Below are 22,592 nucleotides of genomic sequence, written 5' to 3' on the forward strand. Positions count from 1 at the left end.
CATCATTTAACATACCAGGTCCAACTTTTCGATAAACGAATCGATAATTCGACCCTGAAGATTGGTAACCTTCGACCCCCATAATTTATTTTTACTATTAAAATCTCCTTAAATAATTAAATTTTATAATAGTTACCAATTGGTGTCAATTTTTTTTTTATATTTAGCTTAATACCGGTAGCAGTTGGATGAACATAATAATTAAATATATTAATATCCCCAGATTTAGCATGAATTGTGACTCCCACCACCTCGATACTTGTATGGCCAGCTTCGACCTTAATTTGCGAATGTGAGATACTATTTTTGACAAAGGTAGCTACTCCTCCCTTACTTTTATTGGCATTCGTAAAAAAGAGTCCAGTGTAACCCGGGATTTTATAGTCAGTAAATAACTTAATACGTTTAATTTTATCTGTAGTATTTGCAATCCAGGACTCTTGAATGGCTATAACATCAATATTTTTTATTTAAATCCAAATATTTTTTGAGCTCCGGTCCGTTGGTTCGCAAGCCCCTGGCATTCCACTGGAGTATTACCAGGCCCATCGTGTCACCTTTCTTATTATTAAAATTATTATTAATGTTATTATTACCATTATTATTATGCACATAATACTTAGTATCATGTATAGGCATGATGGGGGGCGGGACAGTACTGGTTAGTGACATTAACTATAAATTAATCCACCTCAGCACTGATTCGCACCTCCTCTGATATTAGATCCCTGGCTTTATACCAGGAGATACTACGAGTCTCCATGGCATTGGAATTAACCTTGATAGCCAGGTGATCATTAAGAATATTGCAAGCATCTCTGGACGCGACCACAATGTCACCCAGAGAGAATTGTTGATAAGGGGCTTTGGGTATCTCTCGCGTCAGGAAAATACCAGATATAACCCTGACTAAATTGAGAGCGGTTAGCGGTTGTTCAAAAGCTGCCTTCCCAGCCCCTGAGGTAGCGCCGGCGTACGTTTTCCCATTAGCAGACTGAGTCACCGTTTTAACACTATGTGACTCAGTCTTATTAGTGTTACCTGCGCCAGCCGCCACGGTGGGACGGTGGGACCCACCGGCTTGGCTGCCCGCAGGTCTTACTGAGGGAGCCCCATCGGTTATCATGCGGATCGCCCTCTTGTAGTCGGGGCACTCCTTGTCGTGAGTACAGTGCTGTCCCCTACAGTTCGCGCACGAGACTGGTCTGGCGCACGGACTATCGGGGGTTCTCCTGGGGTGGGCGGCCCCACACCTGAAACACACCGGGTGCTCCCTTGTGGACCTGCATTTACGCTGGGCATGTCCCCACCTCTGACACCTGGCGCATTTAATCGGTTTATTGTGATATGGGTGGAGCGTATGTTCCACTCCCCTGACTCGAATGGACCCAGTCCCGGGGGGGGGGGGGGGGCGGGCAAAGAGTATATCCATATAGCCGTTATTCCAAACCGTGATGTTGGTTATGGAAAGGTTGGAATTGGCTGTTCTGACAGATTGAAGCAGTGTACTACCCTGTATTCCCCTCATGTCAGTTTTAACAATCCTCCTAAGCGAGGATGGGGGGGGGGGGGGGGGGTTGGCTCTACCCTGATGACAATTTGGAAAGGGGCTTTATTTGATGTAGAAATAGGGGGTGGTCGAACTTGGGCCGTACCCCCACCCTCCTTCGTTGGTTTAATGTTTTTATAAAAATGGGGCAACTCCCCCACTCTCCCCTCCCGGGGGGTGGGGCATCCGACCGGGGGGGGGGGGGGAACTGATCCACCTCCATTTCGACTGAGTTAAGTTTAATTGGAAGGCTTGTGTTGCCTTTAGTTGAAGTTAATTCCACCCGCCTTTTGGCCCTAATTCGTTTGGCCGCAGGGGGTGGGGAAACTGTTTTTGTTAAGAGAAAGTCCCCCACGGTGGGAGACTCTACTATATTTGACCCTGGGGAATTCGCGAATCGGCGCTTCCTCTTATTGTGGATGACCTCCTTCAACCCGTCATCCCGGGGGCCCAAGGCCTGAAGCTCGACTACTGCACCATTCCAAAAGGCATAGCCCTGAACGGCGCGGCTCGGGCCGCCACCTCCCGAAGCCGTATCAGCTAAGGTGATACCCTCCGAAGAGCTTTGTTGTTTGGTTCAGGCTCGCCGGCACGGTGCGTACGTGCAGTTTTGCCGGTTCTTTCCAAAAAGGAATCGAAAACGGCTTCGCTGCTTGGAGCGCGGACGCAATCGTAGCCCCGCACCAGTGGCTTTTCAACTATCTGAATCCCCGTTTCGATGCCTTTTGAACTGTCAACATTAACAGCGGCACCGGCCCGGGGGCTAAACGATTTATTGATGTGGCGATGTATGGACTCAGCCAGAGCCAAGTTCTGGCTAGGGCCGGGTCCAAACGCCTCAATATAACTGTCACTAGACAGTCTATTAGAGATATTGTTATTATCATTATCTGTGGGTGCGGCAGTGCACTCTTTAAAAACCACAGCAACCTCATCGCCGCAATCAGGGTGGGGCCTCAAACTCATAACAGATCCCAGATAAGAATGGGGGCATTATCAGTTGTTTGCATAAAAGTCTGCCCGTTTGACAGTCTTGAATAAAAGAAGACTGTCTTTTTGAAAATCCCCGGCGGGGCCCTATTCTGCATATCCTTTACTGTTTGTTGCAGAAATTCGAGCCCGTAGGGGGTGGGGTCTAAGTTGCCAAACATAACCCTCCTCAGGCCCGGTACATTTTGAATACCCTTTGTTTTAGAAGTTACAGAGTTGTTTGGAATATCTATTGGGTTCTGAGGAGTTGGGGTGGGGGTCCCACTGAGAGCGGCGAAGGGGTTGCTGGTTGGAATGGCATAAGTTGTTTTACCGATATTATCATTAAAATTCTCACCTTGATTGTTCGTTTCCACTCCCCGCCGAGCAGCAGGCACTTTTCTTTTTCTCGGCTCCTCAACTTCCCACCCCGGGGGAGGAGTTGGTGACCTGGGGGTGGAGGGCTGCTCGGCTGACAGCGTCGGCGAGTCGGAAGTTGGGGCACTTACCTCGCCCTTATCAACAACAAAAACTGAGTTGTCTAATTCTTTATTGTTAATTGAATTCTCCAACCTCTCTTCAGTCACCCCCGAGCTATTAGAAACATAGCAAAATTCGGACCGGGACGGGCTGGGAGCAGACGGAAAATTTTCAGACGGTTCTGAAATCCTGCTCATCTCCAGCTCCCGGTCAAAAGAAAGCTCGCGGGCGAGATTCTCACTATTGGTGTCAGATAACCCCTCCCCCCGGGCAGGCACCCCCCTCAGGTATCTTTCAACCGTGAAGGAGAGGCCACCATCAGGGAGTGGGGTGTCGCGCCTGGCACGCTTGGACGGTGTTGACGACGACGGCGCGTGGTTTCGGTCATTTATATTGGTATCTCCCAGAGGGTCCCAAGTCATACGGTCGGCCCTAGCTATGTGGGAGATATCAGGTAATTCCGACCCCTCCGACCTATCTAGGGAGGAGGTGTCGGTAGCATTTAATTTATCAATGGCCAGTTGCACCGCAATGGCATTAAGGCTTCTGTCCAGTTTGTCGAACACCTTGTCTACATCGTTATGGTTCGACATGGTTGGAACAGGAGAAATTTATATTATTATAAACCACGTGTTTGTACTCGGAGTGTATCTGGCAATACTCGCCAAGGTTAAACACATGTAAACAAAGTGGCAATTTAGCCCCGGTAGCTATTACCACGAAATTTAAACAGTACAAAAAGGCACAACAGACTTACACACTTGTATACAATTACGGAATACTCCAGGCTGATAATATATATTAATTGAAGTTTCTAAGAACTAATTAAATACCAATATGGTTGATTTTTCTTCACCTTGTTTACACACCGCCATTCACGCCGACCGCCATATTGGTTCTACGGTTAACACACTCATAAAACCCACGCTATCTTGCCATCTGGTAGCCATTAACGACTTCCTCGCCATCTGTTTCCTGTACATCAAAGGAACAGCTGTCACAGTCAGATAAACCCCCCGTCATTCGACACCACTCTATGGGTCATTAACGACTTCCGCACCATCTGTTGGCTGTACATCAAAGGGCCTCCGATGGTTATCACACCCATCAATCTGGTCGACATCCGGTGTTTCCTGACACAAAGGTCAGGTTCCCATGCCCAACCCACATCTGTCCAAGTCATTAACCCAGAGGTACTCTAAGTAGGTCAAGGCTAGCGTCCCCGTGACGTCGTTAGGCCACGCCCCCACGCTTAGTAGGTCAGCCAATCAGAAGAGGCCACGCCCAGGTCACGTGACCTCATTTGCATACACGGGGCTCAAGTGCCCCCTGTACTACTCGTGGTGCAGGGGTGTAACTTTGAGAATGGCCAATACAGCACAAATCCCCTTGTTTTCTTCGGGATACAATTAAAATTTTGAATAAAAGTCAGTATCTATATGTGATATTTGTAGTTTTGCATAGTTCTTTACACTGTTTTTAAAATTTTAAATCTTGAATTTTTATATTGATGTTGATCATCACTTTATTTGTTTGCATTACCATAGGTTGACACCCAATAGCCGATGTATTTTTCGTGCTGGGGTGTGTTAAACATTCAATCATTCATACCCCAATCTTTTCCCCGAGTTTCACGTGCATTCGCCAACATATGATCATTTCACGCCGATGTCCTGCAATTGTCGCACAACGTGCGTTAAATTTGTATTAGGGTGCATTTGGGCATGCTGTCCCATGCCACGATCATTAAAGGGGCATTCCCGAGTTTGCAGCATTGCCAGATGTTTCCGACTAATAAAATGTTTCTACGATTAAACTTACATGTTAAATATATTTTCTTGTTTAGAATATCAGTGTCTGTATATATAATGTGTTTTTGGTCCGCTTAATATTTGTAAGAAGCCCAAACTGGAGATTGTCTTCAGATAATTTCGTACGTACGAAAACATCATTTTTATTAAATAAAATGAAATTTAACCTAGTACAAATATTAGGACGATCAGAAACACGATTAATATGCAGCCACTAATATTGTATGCAGAAAAATATATTTTATATGTAATTGCAGTCGTCAAAAAGTCTCTGTTAGTCGATAACATCTTAAACATTGCAGCAAACTCAGGAATGTCCCTTTAACAAACATGGTTATTCAGCAACATTGTACAAAACCCCCCGATATTTTGTAAAATCAAACACCTTTCTTCTTTACCTATCACCTATGCGTTTCTTTTTTGACAGAGTATATGATAATTAATACCTGTGGTAAACATGTTAATAAGGAAAAGAGAAAGAAAAAGAAAGAAGGTAATTGTAACAGTAAAATCAGATGGATTAATGGATTAATCAATGAAACTGTGTTAGTTATTTTACTTCAAAGTGACGTGAAATGCTCCATCACATAAATGCTACATGCTCTATTGATCCCATTCCATTATTTATGTTACATTGAACCATTGTCGCGAGCAGTCATTTTCCAACAGGTACCAAAGAATGGACGTGTTCCAAAGCTACAGACGGTAATAGAAGTTTTCATTCAACATATATTTGTTCTGAAACACGGAAAAAGAACAGCAAGTACTATAGGAAATTGGCACGTACAATAGTAAAACAAAGGAAAAACAAACTGTTTCTGAAAAAAAAGAAGTCGAAAGTCATTAATTGTTGAAACCTCCGAGTCAGTAGACACTGATTTAGAAAGAAAACTCAGATGGAAACAAAACAAGCAAATAAAATACACATTTGTTTTAATTAAAAGAAACACACAGACATTTAGAATAAATAAAAAGGAAAATAACTTTGCCGTTGATAAATTATTGATATGATTATAAAGAAAATGTTGTGTGTTTTATTTTGCATAGTTATCACAATTAATATAGTGTTCAGTGATAACAAAATTAGTCGTCTGTCACCACTCTATGCCAACTTGAAGCCAAACGGAATTCCATCGACTGAAATCAACGTCAACAACATACTGGAATGTGCTAGATTCTGCTATAGTGACGTGGCATGTAAAGGATACTTATACAACGACGACAACGGCCTATGTTCTGTATACAACATCAGTTTTTATTCTTATTCATTTGTACAGCAAGTGGGACTGCTGGCGTACGGTAAGTGAACAGTTTATATCATATACTGTATTTTATCATCCATTAAAGGCTTTTGTAGGAGATATCGCTGGCACAATAATTTGCGATATCTTCTGCGATGTTCTCGTAGCATATGTCGCTTCTTTTTGTTACGTCACTGTGTATGTTTCAGCACTAAATCTATCGTCAGTGATGTCACGCCACTGTCGTTCTGCTAATTAACGAGTCTACCGCTGCCAAATATAGTGACATTCAACTTACATTACTGATATTGTTTAACAATTGTCACAAATGAAAATAATGATAATGGATAATAAAAAAGAATACCCCTCTAGTGTCTTGCGGTATCATACTTTATCAGCACAACTCGTGCTGATAAATAATGGTATCACAAGACACGAGGGGAGTATCCTCTATATATGAGAGAGAAAGAGAGAGAGAGAGAGAGAGAGAGAGAGAGAGAGAGAGAGAGAGAGAGAGAGAGAGAGAGAGAGAGAGAGAGAGAGAGATGTTTATAAAAAGCTTGTTTAATGTAGTGTATGATAATTGAGAATATATGACTACGTAATGTTTACTGTATTATGTAATAACGATATTCATCACTTAATATGTAGTGTATCAAGTGTTATAAAAGTGTTATATTTTTCAGATAAAATACGTTCAGAATTTGGTAACTTTGAAAATTAGCTCAAAATTAATCATGTCACGGCACTGTTTATTGACATGCAAAAAAAACGTACTTCGGCGACACTCTACAATTGAAGTATGCATTAATAGTACTAGTCTTCGACACTTTTGAGGGGGCGGGACGTGGCCCAGTGGTAAAGCACTCGCTTGATGCGCGGTCGGTTTAGGATCGGTCCCCGTCGGTGCATCATTGGGCTATTTCTCGTTCCAGCCAGTGCGCCACAACTGGTGTAACAAAGGCCGTGGTATGTACTTTCCTGTCTGTGAGATGGTGCATATAAAAGATTCCTTATCATAACATTTGTAAATCTCTTGTTGTTAACATTTATAATTTTCAACCAAAAACTTAATAATTCTATATAATGTCTATGCACAATCAAAGGAAATCTACCTAATTCGCCATATACAAAACCAGAAATTGCTTACACAATTTCAAATAATTTCTTTCTAGTGCCGTTCCCTGACTAAATTCCGACTTCGCAGCCATAGCTTAAAATATGATGTATTAATTTGTCAAATATATCATACACATGAAAAGATTTTAATGACACAAATTGTTGTAAATACTTTGGCATTTGGTACATTCCTATGTGCGCTTGTCCCATGAGAGTATTTTGCATATCAGTACGAATAATGATCACATAGTCCGCCCCGCCAGATAGTCCGCAGGAGGCATGTTTTGATGTTTTAAATCACATAGCCCGCGGGCAATACGCAGGAAATTACGGTAAATAATCCACCTATTGTAAATACAACACCTAAATATGAAAATCTGCGTACAATTTCTATTCGATAATTACCGTATTTAAACTCTCAATCATCTGATAGTTTTCTACCTTTACAAACTATCGTAAGTTTAGTTTTCTCAACATTTGTACATAACCTCCATTTTGTACTACATGTATATTAATACAATGCATCCAGACAATATTGCAAATCTAATTATTTTTTCAGCTAATAAAACTATGTCGTCTGCAAATAACATAATAAATATTAGCTTATGCATGCCTGTATGCACTACAACAACTTTGTCAATGATATCATCCACCAAGTCATTTATATACATAGCAAATATAAAGGTGAAAGGCATTTGCCTTGTCTAACACCGGTGTTACAAACAAAAGGATGTGATTGGAAATCAGTTTATACAACATATTCAAACGATTGTGAAAAATCAACAAAAGAACAGAATAATTTGTTATTATTATTAATAACAAAATTAGTAATTAATGAGTGTAAAACAAAAATATTGTCAACAGTGCCCATAACACTTAGCACAGATATGTTATATTAAGCTTGATATTATATGGTAAAGAGGTTACTACCCTCATGTGTTTCGGTGTTATCAATATTATATATTGGGAATAAAAATAATGTATTATGTTCGACAAATGCACGCCAAATAAAATGTCCGTTTCCTTAGTTTTGGACAAAGTATCAATGTTGATTTATACGAGGAGACAAGTCCTGTTTATCGGCGCAGGTTTGTGTGTAGGAGGATTTAGTCTCTGGAGAATGAACTTTTAAGCTGGTCGGGCCATGCTCCCATGGATAAAACATTAAAATATATGCTTAGAGCAATTGTTTGGGTTCACATGTAGTGAAGCCGAATTACGCTAGGAAGAAACGTCACTTCAATTAATAATTGTATTTCTGTTATATTCATTACAGTTTAAGGCATGTTATTGGCCCTCCGTAGTAGGGAGACATCTAATAGCCGATGATTAATAAATCAATGTGCTCTAGTGGTGTCGTTAAATAAAACAAACAAACCGTAGTAGGGACGTCACATAACGTCATTTTATATATATATATATATATATATATATATATATATATATATATATATATATATATATATATATATTTGGGGTTTTTTCTTTTTCGAGTTTTATTATTTGAGAACCAAAAACAAACTACAACAAAACCACAATAATAATAATAATAATAATAATAATAATAATAGATAGATAGATAGATAGATAGATAGATAGATAGATGAATAAATAAATAAATAGAAAAGTAAATACATAAATAAGATAATATGCACTACTAGTATGTTTCAGATTTAATGAACATAAGCACGTAAGCAGGCCTGTTCTAGTCAATGAAATGTTAAATATTTATATAGACCGATCAACTACATTTCAGAAGTCGCCCCTGGCGTCCAGTCAGACTGCTATGACGTCATGATGAACAGCGAGACCAGTGGCATATATCAGATTGTCCCACGTGACAACGGCGCTCCAATCAACGTTTATTGTGAAATGACGTTAGACGACGGAGGTTGGTTGGTGAGTAATTATAGGATATTAAACGAGCTTCCATTTCGTATCATCTTTTTGTCCCAAGCGAAATAATGTTTAACTTTCATTCAAGTACACTCACTGTTGAAACAGCTAACTTTTTGTCCCAAGCGAAATAATGTTCAACTGTGATTCCAGTACACTCACTGTTGCCGCAGCTACCCCTGCGTCTGTAGCAGACATCATGATCGATAGCCTCTTCGTGTGTACATGGATGAAGATATCATTTTGCCATACTAGTTCGGTCGTGATGATGTATACAGGTATGCAACACATGTTTTACAGAGATTTGTGTCTGTAGCAGATATCATGATCCATCTGTAGCCTTGCTGGTATGCACCATATTTGTGGAGGGGCATGCGGTTGATCAGCCTTTTTATATATACATGAATGAGCAAATGATTTAATTGTTGGATAACAGTGCCCTCATATGTTGTCATGATATGTTTGCCTCCTTATAGAGGGGCATCTAGCAGTGTCTTTGCAATGAGTTTGAATAGTCCTTTTTTGTTTGAATCAACACATAGAAATGTGTTGATGGAATGGCTGTTTCGCTTGTGACCATCATGACACTGTCTAACATGATTTCAAGCTGTCGTCGTCCTATATGTCGCATACAATGTCGACATTCCCTGTCAGTTCCCATAATGAAAGGGACATTTTCTGTACCTGACATTTGCTACAAGCACAGACGTAATTATCTTAGTTGTTGCAAAATTGATTATTTTTGATGGATGTGAACTGTGGGTGGCTTTTGGCCAGGTTTAAAATATGTGGTACATACAGGCATGCACCAACACGAATAAACTGAGACGACAATGGGCATGCGGATTGCTTCTACTTCATGTAATCTCCGGGTGGGGGAGTACTGATTCAGAAAAACTAGAAACCAAATTTTCTTTACCTTTTCCTGCAAATTTGTTTTTGCACCCAGACTAGATGTGGAACAGACTCTACCTTCAATGGAATACAGAACACGTCTGTCTGGGATGTCTGGACGTATACGCCATTTATTTAGCCACTATTTAACCAACTGTCACACGTGCCAAGAAAAAGGACATGGACGAAATGGTATGCGTTTATGAATGAATGAATGATCGGCTTTTGGGTGCCAAACAATGGTAAATGCAACAACAAGGACGCGTTTATCTACATACAAACTTTACAACTATGTAAAGTAAATGAAACCAAGAAACATTTGTTTTGGAATCTCCAGATAGAAAACATTCCACCAACTCAAGCTGCCCTTTCGTCTACATGTCAAAAGGATGATGTACTAGGCAGGCCACCTATGAGAACAGATTCCCATTGCAAAACCAATGTTGCCATCACCAGTAGACTGGGGTTGAAAAAAGAAAGAAAAAAGACCAATATTTCCTATATGAAACACACTATGGGGAGTTTCAAAAGACTGCCGGGGACTAATCAAATGTAACGGTAAACTCAATTGCAGGAGACAATGAAAATGCTAAATAGACAGACCCAATTGCACTCTTCTGTGTTTAACAGTATTTCTTGAAGAATGGTATAAGTGTATTTTAGATTTTGGCAAGCTAAATTGTATTAATGTTGCAGCAAGTACAAATAGAATTCAAATGTTCATAATTGATTCAGTTACCTCAAAACATATTTTATATAATTCACATTACCGTAATATATGAATGGATGCTCGATGTATCACGTTGAATTTATGCAAATTATAAGTTATAAGAGAAAAATGTTCCTATGATCCAAATGAATGTATGCAAAATTGTATTTACTTGTGACCATGAACATTTTAGAAAATGACTGTGTGACCATTCCCTTCTATATGCCATAGGTGTTCTCTCAAATGCACGTGTTATTCACGATTTATGCCCACAGCCTGTCTTATTCGCATTGTGGGTCACGTGATCCTGGTTGACGTCATTTTCCTTATTACTGGACTACAAAACAAGTGTATGGCTTCTCATCACTCAGAAAAACACTTTTGGTGGTATCTGAATGTCATCAATGTGATGTCACGCCTCTCATAAAATGGACATCTTCTAGCAATTGCTATCCTTAAAGTTGGAGTGGCACAAAACATTGTTGTTACACTTTGTGGTGTTCATTAGTGTTCATGGTAACACCATACATTGTATGTGGAGATGTTATCAACGGTTAGGAGTACTACAGATCTTTTGTATTTAGGGAACCTATGTGTGACGTCGCGTTTGAAAAATGCCAAATCAGGTGAGTACACCTGCGGAATCATTTGGAAACAACAAGTCTAACATCCCAAAACGTTCCTGAATAAAGAACAATTAGTGGAAGACCTGTACGCAACTGGTTACGTGATTACAAAAACAAAACGATCATGACTGTTTAGCAATACGCTATTCTATTAGGTCATCAACGATACACCAAGCATGGGTAGACTGCACGTTAGGTTCAGAAGTCACCACTGGTTCACCGTACTTTTATCAGATCAATAATACATGTTTGGCAAACAAAAGGTTTTGATTTATTGTAAAATAATAAGTATTAGAGATATTTTAATGATACACATGAACGTTTTTTCCATTAGTATATATTATTATATTCCTTAATTCTAAAACCTTATTCCAGCATTTTATATAACTGTAATATGTCATTTACACGTCACGATATGAACAAATATTGTTCAATGGCGGCCATTTTGAAATTGTGCATATTACAAAGAGATGAGTTAATTGTTCACCTTGGCATATTTCTCATTCTAACTAGTGAACCATGACTGGCATATCAAAGACCGTGGTATGTACTAACCTGTCTGTGGGATGGTGCATATAAAAGATCCCTTGCTGCTAATCGAAAATAGTAGCCCATGAAGTGGCGACAGCGGGTTCCCTCTCTAAATATCTGTGTGGTCCTTAACCATATGTCTGACATAAATATAACCGTAAATAAAATGTGTTGAGTGTGTCATTAACCAATCTTCTATAGTACTTCAGAATTCAACGACTTTACACTGTGTAGACTCAGACTGTGTGCCACACAAGAATCACTAATCGATTTTCAGTACAAAAGTATTCATACAATGACGGCCACAAAGAGCTATTTGTTTAAATTTGAATTACGCGATGATTAGCCTTGTTGAATGAGTATTACATTACTGAAAAACATGTTTCAAAAATGCATGTTCAAGGGCGAGGAACATACAAAACATTATGTTTTTTATTAGAACATTAGAATCACTGTACATGTATCTTTTTAGATTTGTTACAGTTTTAAAAAACTATTCGATTTTATTTACCTGATTTCTATTCGTGTTAATCAAAGTCAGTGAGACCACCGAATTGTTCTCTTTTGTAACTCTATATTATACTGACGCCATATAACCGTAAATAGAATGTGTTGAGTGCGTCGTTAAATAAACATTTCCTTCCTTCCTTCTCTCTATTATATTAATTATATAATATATTAACAATGTTCTAGTATATTAATGTATGCCTGTTTTGCCTTTGTTGTTGTTTCGTGTATACTGCTCATAAAATACATGAGCATTATTGTTTGTAAACTATTCGTACATGTAAATGTATATATGTGTGCATGGCAATACACAATTAAAAATAAAGAACGATAAAAACATAAACAGTATTCTATAGTATTCCAGAGTTCGACAACTTTAGATCAAATAGATGTTAAAGTGTATCTGGTTCGTGTTAGCAAAAACTACAAATACTAGAATCAAATAATTTTATTTTATGTAAAATGTATTTGTTGGTATAATTCTATGTAACATTTGAAACTGGAATCACAACAGTGTTGGGTCTTTCAAAAAGCAGAATGGTTAACTGTAATACTTTGTCCATTCTGAACAGCTAAAAAGCATCATAGGTGTTTTAATTAGAACTTTATAAACAGGTTTGCTTCCTTTAAGAGGAGCTTAATGGGTTTTTTTTATGGAAATATAGGATGTTTTCCTAAACTGAGTGTTTGGTTATTTGAATTAATGTTTTCGTGTATAAAAGATTTCACTGTCATTAATAAAGATGTATATTCTAGAAATTTTGATCTTATGTTATATTTTGCTTTAAATATATCAAAATCCACGTATCATCCAGTTTCGTGTAATATATATTGTATAAATATTATGCCCTTTTCAATATATTGTCTATGAATTATGGGAGTTTTGTCTATTAAATAATGTTATTATACCAAATATTAGAACTTAATATGTCATCTTTATTACAGATGACATTATGTTGGAATATAAGCCAGCTATTCGGTACATGTTTTCAGAAAACATTTTTAAATTCTTTTTTTATTATTTGAATAAAATAATCCCCGTATATTACTAACTGCTTAGTTGTTAAACCTGTTACATAATGAAATAGAGTTATCCATTTTGAATGTGACAGAAAAAGTCGTCTTATCATGTCAATTTCAATGATATAAAATGTATGATGTCTAACATTTTCACCAATCACATAATGTTGCACCAAGGTTTATTTTGCCTTATAAAATTGAAAAACATTTTATTTATTGTTTTAACAGTACCAATGATGGATTTGGTAAAGGAATTAGTAGATGTGTTATTTTGGAACAATTATAGTTTTTACAACTAAAATTCTGTCCATAACTAAGTGTTCTTGTTGACCAATGTTTAATAAAAAAATTAAATATTTCAGGTATTTTTGTTCCATATTTTGCACAATTATTTCTTCTATGTTCAGTGAAAAGTTTATACTAATAAAGTGAAGTGGGTTTTTTTCCCCCCATTCTAGTTTCAATTTTGCTGGATGAAGAACCTACTTTTAAAATTTCTTGCGTCCTATCCATACAATTTGAGATGTAGAGTAGTATAATTTCAAACCAAGAAACATCTGCGTACATATCTAATATTCTTAAGGTACTGTCAAGCGATTCGTATGATCCATCTGAAATAAACGTTATATCATCTGCCTGTTGAGCTATAACATAATTTTCCCCATCAATAGCTATACCCTTAATGTTTTAGAGCTTCTTATTTTTTATGTCTTTAATATTTATTTTCCCCAGTCCATTCTGACCATGTCAAGGTTGGGGAGCCTTGAATTCATGACCTTACATCAAAGTGATATAATTTATATACAAGTACATATATCTAATTGGTGGTATAATAATGTATACAATATAATAATGTATACACTATAATAATGTATACACTATATCATAGCATGTTTTTTTTTGTTTTTTTTTTGTTTTTTTTTGCGAGTGCGAGTGCGAATAATTTTAACATGCTAATATACCACTAGAGTTTTGAGCATGTCCGTCCCGGGGCCTGTCTCTGGATAGCAAGTGACTTGCTCCGGGACAGAACAAAATTAAGGGGACAATTTAGAAATTTACATCCAAAAATTAAATAGTGGGCCTTTAACATTTTGATGCGCATCTGTAATTAATATAATTAATAAAGAAAATTCTACTCATTAAATTTGGTCGCTAGATTAGATTGGGCAGTCAAAATGAAATTGGATAGATAACACGCCTGATTTGGGAGGGGGGGGGGGGGGGTGAAAAAGGACTGACTTTTGAAAATAGCAGTTAGTAAAAGAAATTAGTAGGATTAAAATTAGAAAGAAAAAAGTTACAAGCCAAAAATAAAAAGAATTGACTGCTCGGTCGAATATTTATATAATTTGGAGCATTTTGGAAGGACAGTCCAAAAATAAATAAGAGAAAGAAGAGTGGATCGGACTATTTAATAATATTAAAAAAAAAGAAGAAGTAATTTCGACATGAATTTTTGAACGAAGGTCTAAACGTTTTTAAAGTCCGATCTATACGTCCACGTGAGTGGCCTCGTTAAGGCCGTTAGGTTGTTACGTCGGCGAGGCTGGAGTGTCCCGGAGGTTCGGCAGAAGATGTTGGCGTCGTAACAGGGTACTGACTACCGTACCGTAGTCGGGGCCGCAGACCGCACGGATCATCTTATGTAGATTCCGGTTGTCCAACTTGTTCGAAAGTATGGCCTGTCTATAGGTCTGCTCTTTGTCATATACCATCTTGTCACGTGAATGTTATGAATTGTATATGTATATGTTCCTCCTATGCCGTTGTGAAACGTCCCGAGTGTAAATAAATTCGTGTCTTGTCTTGGCACGTAAATAGAGTTATCGTTCCTGGTAATGAAATATTTATAATCAATTGCGCAACAAAGGGAGTGAGCGGACCCTGAAGTCAGACATGAAATTGACATTCTTCATTACATCTCACAACGAGATGGCTGTCTGGTTTTCTCATCCTTGATCATTGATTAAGGCATTTTATTGAAGAGAAAGTACGAAAGTACGTTAAATGAATGTGCTCAAAGCTATGAGTCAACTTGCATTTTAGAGTTGTGTACACACGCGAATTGATAAAACTGTACTATTGATCATTATTTAAAATAATTACACATTTCTTATAGATTGCTCTCACTGCGTTTCGACCGTTGACGTTTTATTCTTTCAGGCGGGTGATAGGTGTTAAGGACCATTAGATTGCATTAGATGGATTAAATATATATATATATTATTATTATTTAATTGATTTTGTTTTGGAAGTTTTTGTATGTTTTTTGTTGTTGTTTTTTTTCTTTTGTGTGGTTTTTTTTTTTTTTAGTTTAGTTTACTTTTGTTTCGTTTTATGAAATGCTATTAAAGGGACATTCCTGAGTTTGCTGCAATTTTAAAGATGTTATCGACTAACAAAGATGTTTTAACGATTGGAATTACATATAAAATATATCTTTCTGTATAAAATATTAGTGGCCGTATATTAAACGTATTTCTGATCGTTATAATATTGGTACTAGGTTAAATTTCATTTTATTTCATAAAATGTTTTTTTTTCGTACGTACGAAATTATTTGAAGACAAAATCCAGTTTGGGCTTCTTACAAATATTAAAACGACCAGAAACACATTGAATATACAGACACTGACACTTTAAACAAGAAAATATATTTAATATGTAAGTTTAATCATAGATATATTTTATTAGTCTGAAACATCTTACAATGCAGCAAACTCAGGAATGTCCCTTTAAAGTAACAGATCATTGTTTTTAAACACTACAGCGTATTTTCCAACTATCAAAGCTGTTTTGTTGTTGTTGTTTGTTTTAATCATTACAGTCGGACAATACTTATACGTTTTTGTTTATAATATTCATTTTCGTGCATCCGAAATGTTTATGGTTTGGTATACGTCGAATGTATATCCGAAATGTTTATGGTATGGTATACGTCGAATGTATATCCGAAATGTTTACGGTATGGTATACGTCGAATGTATATCCGAAATGTTTACGGTATGGTATACGTCGAATGTATATCCGAAATGTTTACGGTTTGGTATACGTCGAATGTATATCCGAAATGTTTACAGTATGGTATACGTCGAATGTCTATCCGAAATGTTTACGGTATGGTATACGTCGAATGTATATCCGAAATGTTTATGGTATGGTATACGTCGAATGTATATCCGAAATTTGCTGACACAAGCTGCTACTGTATAATATGTAATCAGGGGTCCTAATTCACTAAACTGTCGCAACTTTGCGATCTCGCAGTGCAATGCTAAAAGACTTGCAAAGAGGATGCTTTGTTGTCTAACAGAGCCAAAGAGACCTTTGTGAATTAGGCCTCAGGTGTGTATATGATGCATGTATCACTGATCTGAAACAAAATGTACCATTATTATTATTATAAAGATCAAATCGCAAAAGGTGGTTGTTGTTTGACATAAAATCAATACATGCATGTCAAATAGAAACGAAGTCCCTTTAAAGTATATGGAGTTTAAAGAACATAGATAATGATATTGTAATAAATTAAAGAATGAATACGTCATCCGAGCAGACGTGCTATGAAATAATAAAACCAACATCAATATTTTAAAATGAATTCACATTACAAACATACGTGGAAATCCCTCGCTGCTATGCGTTATTTAAAATAGGATCCGTCGGTATATTATATAAGATGTTTGCAATATGTTATTTAAAATTGCAAGATTATACTATTATAATATAATTGCAAGATTAAATAATGTATTTCTTTTTGCATATGAATCAGTGTTTCTAAGTAATCTGGCGGCTAGAACAAAACAAAGGAGTCTGGCGAAACAGTGGCGATATATTGATCATCCTATATCATTCAATAATAATATCACTGATTATCTAACATTGATTTACCCACCATTGTTAGAAATAAAGCAACGTATAGAAAGTTTGCAATCTCTTTCATACCTTGATCTATACATAGATGGAGAACGACGTTGACCTTAATATAATGATTTATGATAAAAGAAATTACTTCAGATTTCCAATAGTCAATTTTCATTTTATGTCGAGTAATATTCCATCTGCTTTAGCTTTTGGTGTCTGTATATCGAAATGTCTGAGATAACTCACGGCATGCTCAGCATACGTCGACATATCGTTCTGTTTGATTATCAGGGATATAAAATCCAAGGATAATGGATGCCTGCAAAACGTTTTGTGGTATACATACGGCTGCCATTTCACAATATGATGCGTAAATGACTATCATGATGCCCGATGCATTACCCTATTTTTACCTTCTGTATCCTATGCATGTTTGAGTTTAAAACCAAGTCTTGGAATTCTGCTACAGGAGGCGCAGGAGGCACAAAACATCCTGTTGCAGACCTCAAAGGATGGACATCTGATAGCTGAACATGAAACAAATCATGACTTTGCATGAAACATCCTTTTGAATCTGTCATTTGCAGAGATACGATTTTTGCTCCCGGAATACGATTTTGTTATTCACATTTAAAGAGATAGATATTCTGGCCAACATCATCTTTGTATATAGACGATATACACGTTAATTATTAGTATTAGTATTAGTAGTAGTAGTAGTAGTAGTAGTAGTAGTAGTAGTAGTATTACCCCTGCGCGTGCTTTAACCTCACCGTAGTGAATGGTGTAACATTCACTTTGAGAATGGCAAATACAGCACAAATTAAAATTTTGAATAAAAGTCAGTATGTATCTGTGATATTTATATTTTTGCACAGTTTTTACATGTTTTTTTTTCATTTATTTAAATCTTGAATTTTTATATTGATGTTGATCATCACTTTATTTGTTTGCATTACCATAGTTTGACACCCAATAGCCGATGTATTTTTCCTGCTGGGGTGTCGTTAAACGTACATTCATTCATTCATTATATTATTATTATTATTATTATGTTTTATTTTTTTTTTTTTTTTGCGTAGAATATATCGGTATGTGTGTTTAGTACATTTTGTTGTTCTGAATATGTGTAGCAACTGAATCTGACTTTTATCTCGCAATAATTACGTATGCATTAATATACCACATCATTATGATAACCACACAGTTGTCAAGCTCATTAGTTCGTCTAATACTAGATTATTCAGCGACGGACGGACGGGTCGGAAGATTTCTACAGAACGTGGAATGAATACAGAGACGGATTTGGAGATTTGAATAACGAGTTCTGGTTAGGTAAGAGACTATTAATAAGGAAGGAAATATTTTATTTAACGAAACACTCAACACATTTTAATTATGGTTATATGGCGTCGGACATATGGTTAAGGACCCGCTGTCGCCACTTCATGGGCTACCCTTTCGATTAGCAACAAGTGATATTTTATATGCACCATCCCACAGACAGGATAACACATACCACGACCTTTGATATATCAGTCGTGGTGCACTAGCTGGAGCGAGAAATAGCCCAATGGGCCCACTGACGGGGATCGATCCCAAACCGACAGCGCATCAAGCGAACGCTTTACCACTGGGCTACGTCCCGCCCCGAGACTATTAATAATGACCGAGACAGCAATAGTTGCGTCGCCGTTAGATCGAGCCTTTTCGGTGGATATAGAGGGGTTTTACGCGTCCGAACTAATGTCATATTAAATGCCGCGATAAGAGGTGGTGTTTTTTTGTTGTTGTTGTTTTGTTTTTTGTTCTTGGGTTTTTTGTGTGTTTTTTAGGGGGATGGGGTGGGTGGGGGGGGGGGGATTGTGTGTGTGGGGTTTGCGGGAAAGTGCATATAAAACAGTTTTTGCTACTAACGGAAACGTATTGCGTGTTTCCTCTAAGAAAATTATCAAATATTTCACATGCAATATTTGATGATAAAATAGTCAACGTGTCTTAGTTTTGTAGTTGTTTTTGACTTCGTATGGTGAACTCTTTCCATCATTTGTGAAAAAACATTCCTTATGGAAAGAAACTTATTGTGTGTGTGTGTGTGTGTGTGTGTGTGTGTGTGTATACACGATTGTTGGAGTAATCTTATTTTAATGAACTCATCCCTGCATTTTTGTAAAGAAATCCTTACCGAAAGAAAATTATTATTCATATGTGTGTGCATATATATATATATATATATATATATATATATATATATATATATATATATATATATATATATATATCTGTATGTATGAATGTATAAAACTGTTGGAGTTTATATAGAAAATGGATACCACTATGAATTGATTAACACACGTTGTTATGACTATCATAATTCACATTTCGTTTTCTAGGAAACGCAATTATCCACAGACTTACTAGCCAGGGTGTCTTTGACTTGCGGGTTGACTTGGAAGACTTTGAAGGGAACCGTGTGTACGCACAGTACACCAACTTCTCGCTGGCTTCAGAACAGGACTATTTTCGTCTGACAGTAGGAGCGTACAGTGGGGATGCTGGTATGGTAGTATTAACAACTTTGGTTTTTTGTTCTGTTGAATCGTTATATGAAATGGGGTGTAGGCCAGTGGTAGAAGGCTTGATAAAAGAGCGATAACAGTATTTCTAGCGATGTGGTTTATGGTGTCTTGTATTTGACAAAATGTGACCAAATGTCAGAGATACAGTACACATTATATATAAATATAAGTACTGTATTCAACGAGCTATATCAGCCTCATATTTCACGTGTTATATTATGAATACATAGCTATACATAATTAAAGGAATTTTAATTACTTGGTTCACATTATTTTGTTCTATAGCAAATCGGTAGCTAACACGTGTTAGCTCAAGACGAAAGTACATAGTATGGATTGGTGTATTTTCAGGTGATTCCCTATCAGGGCACGCCGGATACGGTTTCACGACAAAAGACTCGGACCATGATATCTGGCATGTTAACTGTGCACAGTTGTTTAAAGGAGCATGGTGGTACCATGACTGTCATTCGTCCAACCTAAACGGCGCGTACCTGAGAGGAAACCACTCCACATTCGGGGACGGAGTAAACTGGTATAGCTTCGCTGGATACTATTACTCTCTCAAATACTCAGCGATGAAGATAAGACCATCTCCGCTCATTTACTAACTAGTCCAAGCTCTTTATTAGGTATACACGATACCATAAGCTGCAGGTTTCTATGCATTTCAGGGCGTCTAGATTACGGTAGCCCCACTCCCGTGGCTAGTGATATTCGACGTCGTCTATTTTGTAAATATGAATATCCTGCCCCCACCCAACCCCCAATATTAGTGTTTTTAAGTTCTATCTCCCCCTTTAGGTGACATATTTGATTATTACTATTATTTAGTAGCATTATATTATCTTAAAATACAGCTAGAGAATTTGTAATCATGGCTAGTAAAATTTTAGAATAACTGATCCCAAGGCTAGTGGATTTTTCTTTTAAAAGGTATAGAAGCCTGCATTTTTCAATAAAGTCTAAATGATAAAACCATTATCCGTGATCAAGGTCCTACCAGTATGTCTACACAATGCAGAGTCGAATGGGCATATGGCAATATAGTGGCTTTATTTCATGAATCTTTGTCTAGTGCCTTATCTGTAGGACGACAGCCAATCCCAAGGAGATTATTATTAATACAGACAAACAGACAGACAAATTGTTTATTAAAGTCACATTTCAGGTTTAAAAAAAGCATACATCAATAAAACAATGATATATAAAATAGCACTGAGCCACTGCATATGGAGTTTTGAGAGACTATAAAGAATCGACATATATAATATACAAATATTACATTAAAAACATATTAAAACATCTAACACGAAAATAAAACATGCTATTATATTCAGTCCAATTATAAACAGTCTATATATTAAAATAATATAAAACTAAAACACATTTAAGACATTTAATAAAATATTATCATCCCCTGTTAATATTCAATCAAGTAACAGATACAATTATAGTATCTTATTTGAAACGCTTTCGGTTAGGACGACAGCCAACCCCAAGTAGATTAGTATTAATTCAGTTTGTAACGTGTCACTCTGCGTCACCGCAGTTCTCTGTACATCAGCAGTATCCCTATGAAATTAACCAGAGGCGGTCCAGATTAATCTCCAAGTTAAAATAACTGAAACGAAGGGGCATCAGGGCAAAGCGACGCTTTAACACATATTCTCAGTTGAACGTTTTTCAAAACAACCCATAAACAAATTAGCATGACTAGGGGCCAGTATTGTACTCATTACAGTAGCGTGTATTTGGACAGAATTTCCACCATTAAAGTGACCATTATTCGATTCTAATGGTGTTGTAATTAGTTTTACTGGTTGTTTTAATGAGTAATGTGAATTGGAATTATCACCAGTTAATGCTGTACCTATTGTTTCAATTCCTTCGTTTGTGTTTAAAGATAAAATGTCCATAGTTAGGTGAAATCTTCTTTTAATAAGTTTAGTACATTATGCAATTTTGTAAGAAAATCTGATGTGTCACGTACATATAATAATGAGTCTAATTTGTCGACGTGTTGCTTTAGAGACTCTATGAGACTCAAGATATGCTCTGTTTGTGAATCACATCCTGATATAAAGCAAACAAAAATAGGTACGCACATATATGCAAATGTATATATATTTATTTATCATGCAATGTATGATGACTAGATACATCTCTATAGTTTCGGTCACTGACCAAAAGTATAGGTGACGTGACATAAGTCCGACTCCACTCGATCATTTCAGACTAGATTTTCAATAAACATACTCTTTAAAGGGACATCCCTGAGTTTGCTGCAAGTTTTAAGATGTTATCGACTAACAGAAACTTTTTTTATCAATTGTACTTACGTATCAAATATATTTCTCTGCATAAAATATTAGTGGCTGTATATTAAACCTGTTTCTGATCGTTCCAATATTTGTACTACTTTAAATTTCATTTTATTTCCTAAAATATATTTGTTTGCACGTACGAAATTATTTGAGGACAAAATCCAGTTTGGGCTTCTTACAAATATTAAGACGGCCAGCAACACATTGAATATACATACACTGATATTCTAAACAAGAAAATATTTAATGTACAAGTTTAATCGTAGAAATATTTTATTTGTCGGAAACATCTTACAATGCAGCAAACTCAGGAATGTCCCTTTAAAGGTAGGATCAATTCAAACAAGAGCCTTATGTGTTGGAAAGGTGCATACCCGGACCAACAACACATACTGACACTTTAACAAATGAATGAATGAATGAATGTTTAACGACAACCCAGCACGAAAAATACATCGGCTATTGGG

At 36.9% G+C, this 22,592-nt stretch overlaps 1 protein-coding gene across 1 annotated transcript; it reads left to right on the plus strand.

Annotated features, from left to right (window-relative positions):
• Positions 1-5,887: 5,887 nt before the first annotated feature.
• LOC121385784 (techylectin-5B-like) lies at positions 5,888-20,421 on the plus strand. Its single transcript, XM_041516568.1, has 5 exons — positions 5,888-6,108; positions 8,926-9,068; positions 18,458-18,554; positions 19,613-19,777; positions 20,150-20,421. The coding sequence occupies exons 2-5, from the start codon at positions 8,964-8,966 to the stop codon at positions 20,407-20,409; spliced, it is 627 nt and encodes a 208-aa protein (XP_041372502.1). The 5' UTR covers positions 5,888-6,108; positions 8,926-8,963; the 3' UTR covers positions 20,410-20,421.
• Positions 20,422-22,592: the final 2,171 nt, after the last annotated feature.

The sequence above is a fragment of the Gigantopelta aegis genome, chromosome 12 (assembly GCF_016097555.1).
Source record: "Gigantopelta aegis isolate Gae_Host chromosome 12, Gae_host_genome, whole genome shotgun sequence".
Lineage (NCBI taxonomy): Eukaryota > Metazoa > Mollusca > Gastropoda > Neomphalida > Peltospiridae > Gigantopelta > Gigantopelta aegis.

What these genes read in the sequence shown, in the direction of transcription:
- LOC121385784 (XM_041516568.1), top strand. Translation starts at nt 8,964, where the DNA reads ATGATGAACAGCGAGACCAGTGGCATATATCAGATTGTCCCACGTGAC. An exon ending in GAATAACGAGTTCTGGTTAG is followed by an intron (nt 18,555 to 19,612) that starts GTAAGAGACTAT and finishes TTCGTTTTCTAG; the next exon opens with GAAACGCAATTATCCACAGA. An exon ending in AGCGTACAGTGGGGATGCTG is followed by an intron (nt 19,778 to 20,149) that starts GTATGGTAGTAT and finishes GTGTATTTTCAG; the next exon opens with GTGATTCCCTATCAGGGCAC.